Source organism: Vulpes lagopus, chromosome 5, assembly GCF_018345385.1.
Source record: "Vulpes lagopus strain Blue_001 chromosome 5, ASM1834538v1, whole genome shotgun sequence".
NCBI classification, from domain to species: Eukaryota; Metazoa; Chordata; class Mammalia; order Carnivora; family Canidae; genus Vulpes; species Vulpes lagopus.
Genome location: NC_054828.1, coordinates 61177177 through 61197310, shown reverse-complemented (window position 1 = coordinate 61197310; position 20134 = coordinate 61177177). Strand labels below are relative to the sequence as shown.

At 40.4% G+C, this 20134-nt stretch overlaps 1 protein-coding gene across 1 annotated transcript in view; it reads left to right on the top strand.

Annotated features, from left to right (window-relative positions):
• The window catches only part of HMGA2 (high mobility group AT-hook 2), a 141880-nt gene that overhangs the window by 12428 nt on the left and 109318 nt on the right, over positions 1 to 20134 (top strand). Inside the window, exon 3 of the mRNA XM_041756076.1 lies at positions 590 to 640. Within this exon, the coding sequence (XP_041612010.1) occupies positions 590 to 640 (51 nt within the window). The remainder of the gene's footprint in view (positions 1 to 589; positions 641 to 20134) is intronic.

Here is a 20134-nt window from a genome sequence, read left to right as displayed (position 1 = left end):
AATGAACTGATTGACATGTGATGGTTTTGGGCAAGGCCTAGGAAGTTAACTATGCAGAAGTGTGCAAACGTTTGGTTTTTTGAAATAGAAGCCTGTGTATTCTTACTTACTTTTGACTTCCATTTCATTAGCAATGTGGGTAAAAGCGCTTTGTACATTGTAAAACAACATAACAATATTAATTTTAGTAACTTTAGTTGTGAGGTGGAAAGAAAATCATTTAAAAGACCTTCCTTTGCTAAAACTATGATTATGGGTAAGTGGGTGTATTTTTTAAAATTATGGCTAGAACTAAAAGCAAAATGGCTTATCAAAAGGATTTTCATGCATTTCAGAGGAGAGCATCCCAGGGGAGTGTTTGAGGGTGAGAGATGGGTAGATATCTCTGTGCTTCATGTAATGAAAAACCTGGAAGGAGGATCTACTCAAACATGGAGAAGATGAGCCTTCGTGGAGAAGGGGATTGTTAAAGCAATCTCGATACCTCGTCGTAGACCAGGACACTCCCACTTGGCATGTGTCCCTTGGTGCAGCACTTAATCAATAATGTCAGGTAGGAAACAATATGACTTCCTTTTTCATTTTGCAGAAAGCAGAAGCCACTGGAGAAAAACGGCCAAGAGGCAGACCTAGGAAATGGGTGAGTAATCAGAAGTAATTCCTGGGCTCTCTCTCTCTCTCTCTCTTTCTCTCTCTCTCTCTTTTTTGTGGTGACAATTTTCTGTATTTTAAGTGAAAATTACTTTTATTTGATCAATCACATGTATTTTGGACTTCTGGTTCAATGAGTCCTTGAAAGGGTTAAGGCAAGGAATGATTTATCACCGCCCTTTTGCCATTAGGCTCCAGGAGTTTACTCACAATGCTTTTCTTTCCTGGGAGTGACTCCTCTTTCTATCTCTTATCAACATGAAAAGAGTCTCCACTCTTCCTTCAAGCAGGGATAACAATGAGATGACTTGTTCAGTGGGTTAGTGACTAAGGTTAAAGGGTATTATGAAACCTTGGAAGTTGATTACAAATGGTGATAAAACGCAGATGAAATGTGTATGAGATAACTTTGTAACGTTTTCTTTCTTTTCTTCTTCTTCTCCTTTTTTTTCTGTTGTTTTTGTTTTGTCTCCTTCATGGCTTTGCTTTGGACACATCTCATTTTCAAGGTGGCTTGTGTTTTCCTTTTTATACTGGCTTTTTAGGAAACCAGGTTTTAAGTTTCCAGATGTGTTTGCTCCCCTTAGTGGGTCATTCCTGCGTACTGACGTTAGCCGGAATAGTGGCTTCTTGGCTTCTACGCAAGTGCTCTTGATGCCACAGGCACACACTGTGGCTCCTTGAGGCCAGAAAGCCAGTGATCACTGAAGAGCTTCGTTAATTTTTCCACTTCCAACTTTGCTCCCGTTGCTGCTACATGTACACTTATGTTCTTCTGATCTTTCTTTCCCACTGATGGAGGAGCAAAGTCTTAAAAGTGAATAAGGCCATTTCTCGAGAAAGATAAAGGCTTCCTCTACACGAGGTATCATCCACAATGGGATCTTTGGCTCTCCTTTTCGCTCTCCCCCATTTATTCTGTATGCTTAATCTTTTTTGAAGTGTCTTTGCTACTCTGCTGGATTATATATTCCTGTTGGTATGCCATTCCTTTCTCTAGAATTTGACATCACTTTCTATTTATACTGTGGTATTGCCTTTCATTTAATTTATTCATCTTGTATTTTTTTTTCCTCTGCTCAACATGTGTTGGGATTAAATTTCTTAGCACAAGGAAATGGAGATGATCTTTAGATTAAAAACACCTCAGCATTGCAGTGTAACCTTAAAGTAGGAGCACTTCATTCAACCTTCTGGTCAATACGTGGGTTCTCTCCAAACCTCCCCACCAGGTGGTCATCATCTGGACTGCTTGAGTTCCTTAGTGTTAGGGAACTCACTACCTCTTAAGGCTGCCTGGTCTTCCTTGGAAAGCTCTGAGCATCAGAAAATCCATCTATCTGCTTTCCTGTAGCTTCTGCTCACTGTCCCTCGGCCTCCTTCCTGGGAGTATTCAGAGTAATTGTTTTCACTTTTTACTCATGATAGTCTTTCAAATATTTGAAGACGATTAACACATATCATTTGTTGTCTTTTGTAGTCTGGATGTCTTCAGTCCTTTCACTTTTTTTCTCCCGAAAGGAACATTCTTGTTATTCTCTTCTGAGGATGTTTGTTTTTTAATCTTTTGAAATATGTCACCCAGATCTGAGTATCATGTGGGCTCTGCAATTGGTGGGTTTATCACCTTTCTTGTTGTACAAATGGTTCCAGTTATCTCTGAGTGATTGATCAACCACCCCAAAACTTAATACTGTTTAAAGAAAAAAAAACCATTTTTATTATGCTCATGGATTCTTTGGGTCAGGAATATGGACAGAGCACAGCAGAAAGGCTTGTCCCTGCTTCTGGTTGTCTGGGGGCTTCAGTGAGGGGACTCAAGCAGCTGGAGGTGATTCTAGTACTAGGAGTCTACAGTCTGTAGGCTTCTCCACTCATGGACCTGGAGCTTTTGCAAGATGGGCTGGAAGTCTGGATGCATCGGGGAGTGTCCACTGGAGTACCCCCTGCCCCTCGTGGCCTTTCCAGTTTGTGGTCTCAGGGTAGATAGTCAGCCTTCTGACATACACTCAAGGCTCCCGGAGTGTTCTGGCAAGTGAAGATAAAGCTGCTTAAGTCAAAAAGTGCCGCCTGCATTCTACGCTAGTGAACATGCTGTTGACTAAGTTGGCATTGGTATGCGTGTCAGATCCAGGTCTACCAAGGTCTAAACATCAGAGCTTTGAGAGGACAGCCTATCCCCCTGAGCTAACCATTCAGAAAGACCTGTATAAACTTTCTAAAATGCAATGTAATAGAAAATGGTAAGTTCTTTGCAGTCATGAGATTAATGTTGCTAAAATGAAATAAATCGTAAGCAAAGACAATGAGAGTAAATGGGCACAACAGCTTCCATCAAGAGAGGCCTTTCTTTGGTCCCCCAGCTTCATTGAGAGATAACTGACATATCACATTGCGTAGCCCGAGGGAATACAAACCCTTGGTTTGGTACTTATGCATTCCAAGATGATTACTGTGGCAACATTTGTTAAGCCCCCATCACCTCACATCATTACCATTTCTTTTTGTGTGTGTGGTGAGACCATTTGAGATCTCTCCTAACAAACTTTCAAGCATTACACACTGTTGTTAACTATAATCAGCATGTTGGATCCCCAGACTTTATAACTGAGAGCTTGTGTCCTTTGACCAACATTTCCTTACTTCCCCCACCCTCCACTCCTGGCAACCACCATTCACTCTCTGTTTCTGTAAGTTTAGGGTTTTTTTAGATTCCACCTATAAGTGATATCATACAGTATTTGTTTTTCTCTGTCTAACTTATTTCCCTTAGTGTGATGCCCTCAAGTTCCGTCCAAGCCAGTGGTGGCATTTTCTTCTTTCTTGGTTGAGCAATACCATCCAATATTCTTTCTCACGGTTGAGCGATATGACACACACACAGACCACATCTTCTTAAACACTCATCTGTAGGTGGACACTAAGATTGTTTCCATGGCTTGCCTCTTAGCTGGTCTTTCTACCTTTTATCTGTTCTACCTTTAGGGTACCCTATAATGTTCACTAGTCACATCTGTAGATTATAGTCATGTCACTGCTCTTAGAAACTCTCTGTGGCTGCACAGCTAACACTGAATTAATTACACACTGCCCTAGCTCTTTAAGGTCCCCACGGTTCACACTCACCTATCTTTATGGGTTTATTTCCCACCACTCATCTTTACACAGCCCATGTTTCAGCCAAGGACCTATGTGTTGTTGTTTGTTTTTTCCAATGGTTCTTACTTGTTTAAGGGAGATATGGATTCCAGGCATTGGATCATTTTGCTGAATAAGAATCCCGTGTGAGGCATCCACCATAAGAACTTGCTTTCTGGGACTAACTGGGTCATCCTCATTGACTATCGTGATTTCTAATTTTTACTGGCTGTGAGAATGGAAAATATTGTGTAGTGAATGTTACAACTCCCTGATTTGGTCCCCAAAGAAAAGTTGTTCTACTTAGTAGAGGAAATAAAAGGAAATTGTGTATTTTTTCTAGACAGTGCGTTTCCTCTTTCCTTGTATATATTCTGTTGGGTAAGTCTGCAGCCAGTCACAGCGAGGCATTCAGTACAGTGGCATTCTTTGCTGGAAAGCCCGTGCTAAGGAAATAAATTATTGCATTTTCCATAGGAAATGGGCTTGTACTTCATCGTAAGTTCAATTCTTTCCAACGTTCTCGTTCACCGATTTCTTTGTATTAGAGATATATTTTTGAACTGACTAGATTTACTAGGTATGTGGCCTAAAAGCCAAATTTCTCCCCCTTTATTCTTCTGAGCTGTTTCATTTTTAAAGTTCTTTTCACTTTTAAAAAGATGTCTTATAAATCTTAGTGTCATGTAACAGACCTGGAAAAAAATCTCTACTGTGTAACTGTCTCATCTGATGTGACTGGAACCAGCAGTTGGTAGGTTACTCAAGAGTTGATTAACCAAAAGTACATATGTAGATGTGGGGGAGAAACTTGCATCAGTCTTGCTTTGGTGAGAGAATGGACCATCGGCTAATCCAGTGAGTATATTAACTGGATTTTGATTAAAAGCACTTACTTCTGTTGTTTCCTTTATTCTCCTTTTAAACGTATTTTGGGTGGAGGAGGCTAGAGGTATAAAGGAAGGAGAAAGAAGTGGGACCTAAACTTTCTCCTTAGAGTTTTATAGGTGGGAGCTCAAGATCTGGATTCAGATGACTTGGATTCAAATTCTGGCCCATTGCTTGAATAACTGTGGAATCTTGTGCCAATTACATTTCCAGTTTCCTCATCTCTAAAAAGATAGTAAGAGAGGCACATTTTTCACAGTTGTTAGAGACATACATTTCTCATACAGAGAAGTATCATGCATGTGGGACGCCTGGGTAGCTCAGCCTTCGGCTCAGGTTGTGATCCCTGGGTCCTGGGATGGAGTCCCGCATCGGGCTCCCTTGGGGAGTCTGCTTCTTCCTCTGCCTATGTGTGTGTCTCTCCTAAATAAATAAATAAAATCTTAAAAAAAAAGAAGATCATGCATACAAAGGGCTTAATAAAAGGCACAGCCCGTGCAAACGTTCAATAAATGTTAGGTACTATGATGAATTCCACTGTACATTTTCATGTAGTTACTACCGACTGCCTAAACCCTACTTACTTATCCAGTATCACACACATGGAGGGAGGTCACAGTCATGCATCAAACTGCCCAAGAACCCTTGTGGTATCATGTCTTTAACGTACTTGTGCTCAATATCATCAAGTTTAAGAACTGCTGATAAATAATACTAAGGTACATTTGAAATCTATTTTCAGTTAAGGAGGAAATTTTACATAGCAGCTTATAAGCCTTTCTTCTAATTGTAGAGATTTGGTGTCATGCGTTGTCCATCAGTTTGAAAAGTATGATTCCTCGTGTGTGTCTCACAATGCACATACAGAGATGTGCTGGTTTCTTGGAACCTCCATAGAATCCCATTAGTCAGTCCTGCTAGTTGAAACAAGGCATTTAGTATTTGCCTTTCTCAGTTTTTGCCTAGGAAGGGAGCTCATCACGTAACAGACGTAGTGATGGAAAATAGTTGGATAAAGGTCTAGACAATGGAGTGAAGGCTCCAGAAGATGTGAACCTGGAGGACGAAAGGCTCCATCCAGGTGTTACTTAGGGAAGCACCTAGTGCTTCTGGAGGAAAAGAAGCAAAGACATAATAATAATAAAGAATAAAGCAGTGGGAACAAAGATGTTTGTCGGGGTTTTGTTTTCAGAATATCTTTATGAGAAAAGAAATTGGCAACAGAAGAAGGGAAGTATACCCCCAATATGAATTAATGGTTTGTAAAGAGAGAAAAAAAAACCCTCTGGAGATACTGAGATTGACCTAGAAACTGAACCAACGACTAGTTGCAGAAGCTTAACTTGGGTTGTTTTTTTTGGGGGGGGGGGGACAGGGATTGCTCATTCTCTTTATTTGGTAACGGGTTGTGTGCAGTACACAGATTTAAAAATTTTTAAATATGCATTTCCATCTTTTTTGAGGAGGCAGTTGTCTTTTAAGAGCTTGTGATGCACAGGAAAGTGATGTAATTTCAGCTGTTGGTCAGACATGTGAGCATTCTAGATAGGCAACAAAGGCTTTTTGTTTTTTCAAGTTTGAAGAAATCTAGAAACTTAAGTGATGATATGAAGATCAAGTACAGGAAATTAAATCAGCATAAAACCTATTACGAACTAGACTGATTAAAACTCTTTGGATTTCTTCTAAAGATCCCAAGCATTAATGCATTGAGGAACCTGGAAATCTGATGTTGAAGCTCAAACATTAGGTTTTCATTTCCATTACTTTTCCCCTCCAGATGTTTGTTCCTTTTTTTTTTTTTTAAACTTTTAGCCATTTGTAATTTAACACTTGCTTTGTTTAAACTGAAGTAGAACTTTGATGTTTAGAAAGAAATATCCAATAATGCATATTGCAGATAATTGTAACTTTTTATGGGAGTCGGAGGGGAAGAAATGACTTTGATATAACATCAAGAACTGCTAATGGAGTGTGTGGAGGCAAAACCATTTTCCCTTAGAAACTTGTAGTAATAACATGCACTAAAAAGTGGAGGTGTTCCCCCTGAAAGCACATGGTACTTTGATATGTGCTCCGTAATTTAAATATGCGTCTTCCAATGCATGTAATGTATTTAAAATTGGTAAGCCGTGTTTTCTGAAATGGTCTCCTTTGCCATATTTTCTGATAAAAATGGAGTGCTTTGCAAAACTCTAGTAGAATTCTGTGGGAGAAAAGTGACTTAAGCTTTATTTTCTCTTTTAATTGCTTACTGCAAAATTTGCTAAAATGACTCTTTAAAAAATGCAAGATTAAATATAAAAGTACTAAGAAATAAATCACGCTCTGAAGGCAAGAATTGGATTTGATCGTTAATACTTTGATTCAAGATGGACCTCCTTTTTTGAGTATTGAAATGCTATTCTTAATTATTCTGTTAAATGACGTCTTTCAAAAAAGAGGTCGATCACCTGCCCTCTTTTGTCCTTCGGTTCAGTTGGGCAAGGCTAACCTCCTCCATCAGATCCTGACTGTTCAGGACCAGACAGTCATTGGCCCCCAGGTCTACCGCTCAGGTGATGCCACCACACAAAAACCATGTGGTCTTATCAAACATAATCAAGGAAGAACATATTTTTGTCCTACTTGTGATTGAGGGACAAATTAAAGACAGGAGATAGTTCAGATAAATGTCCTGTTTCTCTACACAAAATAATCAGCTCAATAAAATCCTGTCTAAGGCAGTTATCCCAGTTCCACTCTAAGCAAGTGTCAGGTGTTATGGAATTCACAGAATATGAAATTATATGACAGTAAAGGTATTTAATGGGATCGAGTCCTGCATCGGGGTCTCCGCAGAGAGCCTTGCTTCTCCCTCTGCCTATGTCTCTGCCTTTCTGTGTCTCTCCTGAATAAATAAATAAAATCTTATTTTAAAAAGGGGGGGTATTTAAGACTTTATCCATACCACCATGTATGTATATTTACCTATGCCTCCCCAAAATTGAGTGCTTACGGATGGCAGTATATATTTCTAAAATATTAGAAATTCTCACGATGTATATAAATAAAATCAATATGTTATATATGTCTCTGTGTGTGTGCATGTGTGCATACATTTTTTTACTAGTCAGCATGGGTGAAACTAGTCCACACTTCAAGAAAACATGTTTGTTCTGTTTTTAACGGTGGTATCTGCCTTCAAGATTTTTTTTTTTAATCCAGGGCTTCCTTAGTCTAAACTCTTAATATTTGACACAACTATTTAACCACTTTGGGCAGAATTTCAATTTGATGGGATTTAATCAAGCCTACTGTCTCTACTTTGGGCTGAAATTAAGGACTTCTGTGTTTTGATGAGCTGAATACCTTTGGGCAGGTTGCTTGGTTTACCCCTGCTTTTTCTCCTGTTTAAGTGCATGACAGGAACACTCTATCTGTAACTAATGGCTTTCTAGCATTTAGGGTTGTAAAACACAAGAACCTTTATTGCTGCAGCCAACTCTGTTACCCAGGGACTGATTATTGAGTTTGTAGATGATCCAGCCTCCTGTCTCCTTTGCTTTATTTTTCTTGCACCCCCTGCTGCCTGCCCTTTGGCCATTTCACTACTCATTTCACTACTCATTAGCACCTCCACCAGATGGGGGGCAGGGCCAGAAAGGGGGTCAGCGCCGGTAAAAGACTTGGTTGGGAAAGAGGCAGGGAGTAATGGCAGCCATAAGGTGTTCAGATTATCTGTCGATTTGATAGATCCAGGCTACCCAAACTCCATCCTCAGGGGTAATCCAACGTAGCCACGACACTGAAATTTGCTTTGCACTCATTATTTATTCTCGTAATAAATGTGATTTTGGAAGCATGATATCTTTTTTTAGGATGTTGTGGGAAGCCAAAGTCTCTTCTTAAATATTTCCTCAGTATCAGTGAGTGGCTGCAAATCAGGCCTTTGCCCCCTGTTCGGATTCAGAAGAATTGCATTAAATCTACTCTTATATTAGACTAAGGTGGTGGAATGAGGGTTCTAACATTCAGGGAGAGGGAGATTGCTCTATGATGCTCAAAGAGTCCTGCCTGTATGTGAGAAGATCAAAAAGCTAACCCGCGCCCTATGGCCAAGGGCAGCCTGTCATTACTCTGTGCTGTGGTTCCAATGCATTAACCCAGAAAATGCACTTTGAGTGTCTCCTTGAACATAGTGTCCTCCAGGAGGCTAAGCATGTAAGATGAACAACACAGACATGCAAGAAATTGCTTGGACCCTCTGTTTTTGGTTTTGTTTTTGAGAAAGAGAGAGAGAGAGAGAATGTGTGCATGCCTGCATGAGTGGGCAGGAGGGGCAGAAGGAGAGGAAGACAGAGTCATAAGCAGGTTCCACACTCAGCTCAGAGCCTGATCTTACCACCCTGAGATTATGACCAAAAATCAAGAGTGATCATGAGCCAAAAATCAAGAGTGAGACACTGACTGTTTTGGACACTGTTTTGTTGACTTAACTTGTTTGGTTACTTCTCTGTTACTTGACCAAACCACTTAAACCCCAAGGCTCCAATGGCAAGATGCTTTGATTCTTTAATTTTCCATGTATCTCAATATTTTCCTAAAATCTTCTGACAGTGTCATGGATCAAGCCCTGTGGTAGGTCCTGGGGTTGTCAAGACCAACAATATAGATGGGAGCTGCTGCTACTTACAGTCTGGGGAACGAAAGAGGAAAACCCAATGCTAGCCCTTTCGATTCCTACTCTGTGCTTTGGATGCTGTGAGGCTAAATTAAATTCTCGTTTTCAAGTATTTGGAGCTCTTCAGGATCTAACAGTCCTTCCATAGAAGAGATTATGTTGCTTTCCAAATCCTAATGTCACTCTATTTCATTATTTGAAGATATCTTTACATATCATCTCTGAATTAATGGTACCAGTGGGCCCGGGGTGACATTCTCTCCTTATCAGCACAGGAACTATCCAAGCTAATATCGAATGAACACATATTTGATTTCTCAAAATAGTGGGTCCTATTTTATCTGGTTAGTATAGGTTTAAAAAGATAGGTACTAAATTGTCAGAAATCAGATTTCTGATTCCATGTTCTCAAGAAGGAGAGGAGAAGGAACCAGAAAGATCAGGATAATTCTATTGGGCCACCACGTCAACATACATTGCTCTAATTTTTACTCTTTGTGCTGATGATTTACGTGTATCAAGCAACTTTCAAATCACTTGGTATCAAAGCGATTAATTGTATATTTTAATATTTCTGGATCTTGCTACTCTCTGTATTTAAAAACGAGCTCTTGAAAGTGGAAAGCATATCATATTTATCCTTTTACCCTTAGCACCTGGGACCTAGGAGGGAATTCAGCGGAGTGATTAAAAGCTCAGACTGCCTGCATTCAGGTAGCAGCTGAATCAAGGTATCAAGGCAGGTGACCCACTGTCACCAGTTTCTTGTGTGTAAAACAGAGGGCAGTCGTAGTTTTCACTTCACAGGAGTATTTTGTAAGAATTCAATGAGAAGCCATCAAAAACCTTTGTTCACTATGTGGTAGGCATTCAGTAGCTCACAGTTGTTGGTGTTAGTACCATGTCAGGCCCATAGCAAGACTTAATCATAAATGTCGACCCAATGGGATGATGGTATTTCTTTACTGCGTATAAACCACGGGTTTTGAATGTTTGTTTTCCAGTATGAATGTGGATTTGAATTGCATTCTTTGTCTTTTTTTATCTGACGATTCGTATTTTCAAAGAAGCTACAAAGGGATTAACAGTACAAACCAGAGGCGTCAAAGCAGTGTTTGTACTAATTTCAAATTCCAGGTTATGCCTTCCCACTGAAGAAGTGAACCGTGAGTCTCTATCACCCAGGCCGATACAGACGTTGAATGCCTTGCCCTATATTAATCTTTCCATTTCCTCACTCCTGGAAACAGCATTCGACTTTCCAAAATAGACTCTAGTCCCGTACCTTAAAGAATTTCTGTCCCAGCTTTGGATCATCAGAAAAACAGAAGGAAAAAAAAAAAGGAGAGAAAGAAAGAAAAACAGAAGAAAGCTTTGTTGGCAAAACCTCACAGAATAATTTTCTCAGGTGGCTTCTAATTTTTTTTTTCTACATAAACTTAACTTTAATCGCCTGTGTCCCATGTCCTTTGCTCCTAACTTTTAGTGTTGATGTGAAAGTAAGCAAAAGAGGAAAATCAGTTCATAACTGTTTGTTTCTTTGACTTCTTTTGGCGGCATTTTGAAGCACTTCTTTCCAGGGGGCATTCTGAAGGGGCGTTTTGAAGTACCCCACAGAAAGCTGAGGGGTTTACAGCTAAGGATTCATTGGTGGGTGGGGTTGCCGGGGATCTAATACCCTGGTTTCACATCACTAGGGGTAAGGACCCCACAGTCGGAATAACAAAGGTAGCAATGTCGCATAACTTAGAAGTTTAAGCATTAACATTACCAATATAGGAAGTGCAGGGGATCCCTGGGTGGCGCAGCGGTTTGGCGCCTGCCTTTGGCCCAGGGTGCGATCCTGGAGACCCGGGATCGAATCCCACGTCGGGCTCCCGGTGCATGGCTCTCTGCCTGTGTCTCTGCCTCTCTCTCTCTCTCTCTGTGTGACTATCATAAATAAATAAAAATTAAAAAAAAAAATAAAGATCTTTTAAAAAAAAAAGGAAGTGCAGGCCTGCCGAGTTTCCAGACAATCCAAATATTTCCAATCTTGAGGGAGCACCTTCCCCTTGAGGGAACCTGTGCGGAGGAACAGGGAATCCTAAGGTGCTAGTCGATCGTGTTCTCTAAAGTACCCTTTGCCTTGCAGTCTTTTATTTTATTCACTGTTCCAAGTGATGCTGATGTCCGAGGAGACGTGTACCGGTGGGTGTCAGAAGCTGATTCTACAAGATAATTCCCTTCTTACAGGATCTCAGGGCCTACATTTTCTTTCTTGCCTTTATTCTCGTAGATGGCCCAACCTCAGTGTCCTTTAACGTCCTAATGGAAATGGATGAAGCCTGGCTGTCAGTTGATGGCGTGGAGGGGGTGCGTGTGACCATCTCTGTGCTCCTCCCCAGCCCCTGGCCCCTGCTCCCAAGGCTGGCGTTCGTGTGCTCCTTAGGACTTGGTTGGCAATAATTGGATGGGCCATGTGCCATAATACTGCCCATCCTGGAACATTTTCATTCTCCTGTGCTCTTAGTCCATTTCAAATTTTTTGCTCAGGAGTAAATAAAGTTTGACGTTTTATCCTTTATTCCCCTTTCTTATCTTTGGACCATATATTTCCTTTATGTGTTGGGTGAAAGTGAACTCATTCCCAGCCCTAAAACGCCCCCTTTGAATTCCTTGCATAGCAATGGGATAGAGTTTAATGACGTTCTGTTTGGATTTGCCATATACAGCATGCTTGTCTCCAGGCTACCAAACCAAGGCAGTGGTGCATCTTGTGGTGTTTTTTTGTTTTTGTTCTGTTTTGTTTTGTAAGTAATGCTCTTCTTCCAGGGGTAGCTGACTTTTTTGTGGACATTAAAATTTATCCACGACCCAGTCAGGCTTAGGATTTTGTGTGTTGCTTTACCTTTACCTTGATGAGCTACACAAAAGCCGTTTAAAAATCTTTAATTTTCTTTTTCTTTTTTTTAAAAATAAATTTATTTTTTTATTGGTGTTCAATTTACCAACATACAGAATAACACCCAGTGCTCATCCGTCAAGTGCCCCCCCTCAGTGCCCGTCACCCATTCACCCCCCACCCCCTGCCCTCCTTCCCCTTCCACCACCCCTAGTTCGTTTCCCAGAGTTAGGAGTCTTTATGGTCTGTCTCCCTTTCTGATATTTCCCACACATTTCTTCTCCCTTCCCTTCTATTCCCTTTCACTATTATTTATATTCCCCAAATGAATGAGAACATATAATGTTTGTCCTTCTCCGATTGACTTACTTCACTCAGCTTAATACCCTCCAGTACCATCCACATTGAAGCAAGTGGTGGGTATTTGTCGTTTCTAATGGCTGAGGAATATTCCATTGTATACATAAACCACATCTTCTTTATAAAATCTTTAATTTTCAAAAAAAAATCTTTAATTTTCTAAACAATAAAACGGTGACTTGGTCTAATACACAGTCTTAATCTGCTTTGCCAAATTTTTGGCACCAATCTCACTTCATATCAACTAGGACTCTTTTCAGTTGTTAACACCTATGGGAACAAAACTGCTCTATTATCTAACTTGCATTGTCAAAACCTCCTAGGGGTTCCTAAGTATTCACAGAGAACTGATTCATGCCCTGCAGTAAGTAAGTATCACATAGTTTCCTGCTATGATGAAGCCAGTGAGCTTTTATGTTCAGTATGTACATTATGGGATTAATAGGATGTCCAATGTACCTAGATTATGTAGTTTGAGAAACTTTGGCCATATGTAATCACAAGTATGAAGAATTCCCTTGCCATTGATTTTTTTTTTTTCCTTTGGTTCAAAAGGAGTTTTCTGCCCAGGATTGTTATGACGTGATATGTATCCATTATTGATATTTTCTATTATTTTAAGTAATTATGTTATAATAAAACTTCAGTGCCCCCAAATTGAGAAGCTGATGTTCTCTCCCCTTGAGGCAAACGCGACTTCGAAAATTTAGGTGTCTTATTTTGTGGTTTTATCTTTCTCTAGAATTTTTGAGACGGAGAAAATGTTTGTATTTATTTACTCTCAATCTCAAAACTATCTTTGGTAGAAACTCTCTTTATGTATGAGGAAAAGGTGTCTAGAAAGATGTCATGAGTACCCTTGGTAGTGGTGTGCAAATTTAAACACCCTGCCTGTCACAGGAGGGTCTTATATTCAACATATATCTCCATATATATATATATATTTGGATATAAAGTCATTGCTGTCTTTTTTTTAAGTTTAGGTTTATTTATTTATTATTATTTTTTAAGATTTTATTTATTTATTCATGAAAGACACACGGAGAGAGAGGCAGAGACATAGGCAGAGGGAGAAGCAGCCTCCTTGCAAGGAACCTGATGTGGGACTTGATCCTGGATCCTGGGATCATGCTCTGAGCCAAAGGCAGACGCTCAACCACTGAGCCACTCAGGCGCCCCTGTCTTTATTTTTTTAAATATTACAAGACAAAGATTTTTAACTTAACATGAAAAATTCACACTTTTATTTTGAGAAAAAAGTTAACTTTTCACACTAACAGAACAAGATTAAAAGTAAATTTCTTAAACATTATCCAGAAAAATAACAAGATTTATGGTACATTTCTGGCCCTAACATACACAACAGGCCATAGCCATGCCTATTCAGCATGTGCAGCTTTGGTGCTCTCCTGTTCAGGGGCAGGCTCACTGCCTGCTTCTTTTCCTTCTTTGCTTCTCTTAGATTTTTTTGTGCTTATGTCTCCTGTGACTGTCTCCTTCCTCACTTTCATGGCTGAAGTCTTCAGTCCTTCTCGTGTGTTGTTCTTAGTGGTGACAGAAAACATCTGGTATGTCCCTCTTCAGAATAATTCTTCTTTCTTGGGGCGATGTAAAGCATACACACTTCGGGTCCGAGCAGACCCGGGTTTGAGTCTGGTAACCAGCCTTAAGCCATCATTGCCTGAGTCTCAGAGTCTTCTTTGGTGAAACACAGCTGATAATCTTTCCCTTGCAGTTTTAGCTATAGTGCCCAGTTCCTAGTAAATGCTCAAAATATGGTATCTTGTATCATTAGTGTCAAAATCTGCGAGAATTCATGGAGTCAGCTTTTTCTTTTCCCCATGGTAACATTCCCAGGTATTTCCGACTTTTTCCTGCTTTTCTAATCTAGTAATCTTGGTTCTATACAAAACTTCAGATGGTATCGTAGATGGAACGCTAGGTTTGCAATGGAAGGTCCAGCTGACCTGTTTTCTGAGTTAATGAATTTGTAACTGTATGTCCTTGGATAAGTCACTTAACACCCGTGAGCCTGTTTGCGCATATGTAAGATGGAAATGACAAGTATCGGAAGTCCTGTGGCTTCTTCTCTGGGTTTCAGTTAGGATAACGTAAGGAAGTAGTTTATGGTCACAAAGCACCATGCAGTCATAAGGTGATAGCAGTAAATATAATCAGCAGTTAAATGTAATACTTCATAATAGGGTGAATGAAATTGTTTGTTGTTCATAGAACTTTTAAAACTTAGGTCACCATCTTTAGCCTCACCCTTGTCCTACATAGCAATTAGGAGGCATTTGCTCTTTTTTTATTTCCATTTTCATCTGCTCTTACGGTGGGAAGGCTAAAGCGGGCAACCTTCAGATGTATAATGACACAAGTTAAAGCAGTTCAGACAGTAAACAATTAAACTTGTGTGCAGAGAAAGTGAGCCAATGAGCAGTGTTGGGTAAGGTGAAGAGGGGACCGGGTGATCAAAGTGTGAATAAAGGGGTGAAGCATCCCCGGAGGAGATGCACAGGAAAGATGTCTCAAGTGATGGACATTAAAGGAGAGGATTATAGACCCATGTCACCGCCAGGTTCCAAACAGAAGAACAGCAGAAAGTTCCCAAAGGGAACTTTGGGACCTGGAGGATTGCTCACGGTGGAAGTGACCTTGGAGCTTACAGTGAGCTTGGGCCGTAGAGGACAATCCATTTCTGCAGAGATCCAATCTAAGGAGGGAGGTTATCTGGTAGACTGACCTGTGGGGAGTTGAGGATGTGGTGTTGGGGGAAACCATTAGGAACGCCAAGCACCTCAGCTGTGAGGGCACAAGCCATGAGGACCGTCCAAGAGTGTTAAAATTGAGAGGAAAGAAAGTAGAGTGGACATAGTAATATTTAAATGAATATTTATGTGTTGTTTTCTTAAAAAAAAATCTATTGAATATCCAGTTAGCATTTATAGAAGAAGCTTTCCTCCATATTTGTATCATACTGATTTTAGTTTTGTGGCGTCAGTTTGGCTTGGTTTTATGTTTAATTACGGGGATGAAAGAACTCAAGTTTGGGTGGTAGAGAATGGATTTTGGTGAACCATTCCTGTTGATTATGTTACGTGTTTCTATATTCCAGTAAAATTAGCCACAGTGATCCAGCTGTCCATTTGGGATTTGTAGATGCTGCTTTCCTAGGGCCCTTTCCTCCATGGCTGTCTGTGACCTTAGCCACTGAATCATGTAATCGTTTTTGGCCTCCTAAGTCAGTGATTCTGAGTGGGCAGAGTGGTAGTGTGATGTCATGTCTGGGGCATGAGCCTGTACCCTCACCACACACAGGTCCCACCCTTCCTGGTCTAGGCAGCTCAATACACAGTGCTTGGCACATAGTGAGTGCTCAATAAATTTAGTTGCTTTTCCTGTCTCTCTCTGGACCTCAAATAGGAATATCCAAATTTGAGAACACCACCATGGCATTAGGTTCCCCAATTAAAATCCATAGTGAGAGCTGAGGCAGATGTGTGGGAATGCAGTTCCAGACTCCAGTTAATCTACAAAAGATGATTACGCTGGTTTGTGGCTAGGCTTCCCATGCTCATGAATCATAATAAAATCTCTTACGGGGTTAATGACTTTTAACTTCATGCAAAATTGGTAAACTGTGTGTAATATTGTGACGTTCGAAAGTGTTCAGTATGAAAAACAGCCAATGGGGGTACATGTGTTAGAGATACTTTGCGTTCTCCCAACATTGTTTGGACTTTATTGACTTCCCTTCATCCCCCGTGAAAAAAGATCAGAAGGAAGGCCTTCCACATTGTTTCCAAATTCCTAAATAGGGAAAACATCAAACTAGAAAAGAACCTTTTGATAACCTTCCACAGCCATATTTTTTTTTTTAAATAAAAACGTTTGTTTCTTGCCCTTTCCCTGGTAGAGAGAAAAATTTGACTCCCTTACTTTCTTCCTCTCTTCTTTACTCCCAGCTCCAGCAAATATAGCCTCATCTTTCTTTCCAATTCCTATAATTATAAATTCCTTTGCAGGAATTTATAGAAGGAATTTAGAAGTTATACAGAACAGTCCCTCTTATGCTTTGCCCAATTTCCCCTCAGTGGTGGTATTTTGTAAAGCTGTAGTAGAAAATCTAGAGTCTCAACTAGGATATTGCGTGAACACAGTCCACCTCTCATCCTCCCCTATTCCTGTTTGTGTGTACTCGTGTGTGTGTACTCGTGTGTGTGTGTGTGTGTGTGTGTGTGTGTATCAAGTTCTATACAGTTTTACCCCCTGTGTGGATTCACGTGTGACCACCAGACCTGTTCTCTTCTAAGACTGTAGGTTACTTGAGAGCGTTCGACACATCCTGTGATGACAGACATTACACATCTTCTCTTCTAAGCACGCACAACCTTTTTGTGGCTGTAGGAAGGTGGAGAGTGGAAATCTGGCCCCTGGTTCCTGTCTGTGGCTGTGTAGTTACTCTTTGACATTCCCTCATTAGAAAGGACTGCTGGCCCAGCCAAAATCATAGGTGGGCTTGGCACACAGCTAACTATTTGCCTGGAGTAACTTATGCTTTTGTACTATGTGAAGAGGTCTGCCAATTTCAGAGGCCAGGAAGCAAAGAGTTGGCCTCGTAGGGTAACACACCTGCTTTTCCTGAGGCCACATACAACAACAGGCTGATCTGAGTACCTGTTTGTCCTCCTGGGATATATTGAAACATGTCTCCAGAGTCCTGAAGTTGTGGATAAATACTTTTCTCCCTCTAGAAATCCATTTCACACAGACTTTGAATGTCCATGAGAACAGATCTTCATTGGGGAAATGTCCTGTTAATTGTGCTTTGGCTCTCTGGCCCAGTCTCTAGAATGAACTGCAGTAGAATCCTGTTATCCTGAGACCTATAGGAATATCCACGTTTGAGAATGCCGCAATACCATTAGGTTCCCCAACTTAAAAATAAAAAATTGCCACTCACACACACACACACACACACACACACACACACACACAAAGTTGTGCTGAGGTGCAAACACTGACAGATGGCTAAGCTGCCTCACCAGTCGAGTATCTCAGTCATGTACTCCAGTCTGAGAAACACTGGATTTACAAATAGTTCAAGCTATAAATATTAAAATTTGAGAATGACAAAGGTCCACTGCATTCTACTAGTCACTCCTGGAATCTGAGTGTTTGATTGGATGGTCACGTTCTGAGGATGATGATGATGGTGGTGATGATGATGATGTTTGAGCATAATACCCAGTGAGCTACAAGCTGTAAATCTGATCGCCCTGGATCCTTCTGGAGAACAGGTATCACATATTTGTTACCACTGTTCTGTTGAATCCTAAATCCCAACTCTGCTTTGGCATTTAAAGCACTTCTTTTCCTCTTTGGACTAAGACTTCCCCTATTGGCACTTCAAAACTTCATGATTCACAAGTAACACTCTTTATTTCTGATGGTAACAATTATTTAAACTGAAATTACTTTTATTTTTTTTAAGATTTTATTTATTTATTCATGAGAGACACAGAGAGAGAGGCAGAGACACAGGCAGAGGGAGGAACAGGCACCCTCTGGGAGGGAGCTCGATGCAGGACTTGATCCCAGGACTCCAGGATCACTGCCTTGGGCTGAAGGCAGGCACTAAACCAGTGAGCCACACAGGGATTCCTCATAAAATTACTTTTAAATCAGCTGGAGACATTTCGAGAATCCGGGAAGCTCAGAAAAACTATATATTAAAAAAATTGTAGAAGAATATCAGGACAGGCGGCTCTGAGTTCCATGGCAAACTTCCCTTGGGCCTTACTTGATCCAAATAAATGTGGTCAAGCTGCCAGTGTGGCCGTGGACGTGGCAAATGAAAGCCTGTCCTGTCGTCTGCCACTGATGCCTTGTCCAAGCTCGGCCAAAATAGTGATTTTTTTGTAGGTCTGAAAATGTTGGCCTATTTGGGGCTTTCTGTGCCCAATAGTAACCCTGGGCCCAGATGGGAGATTATGCAGTTGAATTCCCTCATATTCTGCAGGTGACAAAATGAAAGTCGAGAACACTTAGGTGTCCAGTTCAAGGTCACACAACCTCATCAGCTACAAGACCCAGGTTTCCTGACTCCTAGTCCATGGCTTTTCCACTCTCGGGAGCAGTTTCCCTGTCACCCTACCAGTCTTTCTTGGTTTTTCATTTGTGATGTTGACAGTTCTTCTGATGAACCTCTTCCTTCAGAAGCTGGAATTGCTTCCTGGGGCTGCTGTAACCAAGTACCATAAACTTGGGTGCCTTAACCCGACAGAAATTTATCCTCTAACGGTTCTGGAAACCAGAAGTCTGAAATCAAGGTGTTGGCAGGGACGTGCTCTCTCTGAAGGCTTGAGGAGAATCTGTTCCATCCCTCTTCCTTGGCTTCTGGGGCTGCTAGTAGTTCTTGATGTTTCTTGGCTTGCAATCACTCTAATCTCTCCCTCTGTCATCAGATGATACTCTTCCTGTGTGTCTGGATGTCTCCTCTTCTGTAAAAAGGACTCCAGTCATAATGGATGAGGGCCTACCCGAACGACCTCATCTTAACTCAGTTGTAGCTGCAAAGACCCTATTTCCAAATAAGGCCACATTCATAGATACACAGGGGTTAGGACTTCAGCATTTGGGGGCGGGAGCGTGGAGGAGGCCCTTAATTCTCAAATCATTTTTAGAACCAGGCAGGTATTCGTAACACACAATGAGAACCTGCAGTGAATTTCATTACATGTAAAAGCATCATATCCAACATTTGTAGTTTGTTACAATAACACATTGAAAAGATTTATAGACTGTTTTGGGTGTGATTTTTGGATTAATTCCCTACTTTGAAACCATTTGTTAGGCTCTGTTTATTTAAAGGAGGGAATGAATAGACCTGAAAACACCTAATTTTCATTTTCATCTCAGACTGGAAGCCAGTACATCTGTAGGGTTTGTTTTTTGGGTTTTGTTTTGTTTTGTTTTTTGGTTTTGTTTTGTTTTGTTTAGAATCGAAAACTAGATCACAGAACACCCAGTGCTGTATTTATCATTTTGATCATCGGTTATTAGATGCTTGTTTGCATGTGCTTAAGCCTCTAGCCAAGATAAAAAAAAAGAAATTAAAAAAAAACTATTGTGGTAATGGAGTCTAGAACAAATGTTTGCTGTGTAATATTTAATGGTATGTGTACAGTTTTCAAGTTGAAACTTAAAAAGAAAGAAATCCTATCCTCAACTGCATGCATTTGCCTACACTTCACTAGTCGAATATAATTATTTGCTTTCAGAAATGGGCTTCTTGACCTCATTCTCTTTGATCAGCTTGGGAGGAAATAAATGTCCATATAACCTTAATTTGTACCTTTTTTAAAAATATATTTTTTACCCAAGTAATGGGAATGGATGTCGTGTCTTTTATTAACTTTTATGTACGTGATTCCAAATATCCTTTTAAATTAATGTCTTTTAGCTTCAAATATACTTCTTCCCATAAGGCTAGTCCCCATTTCCTATAATCTTACAGACCTAGGAGAACAATATTTTCCCTTCTG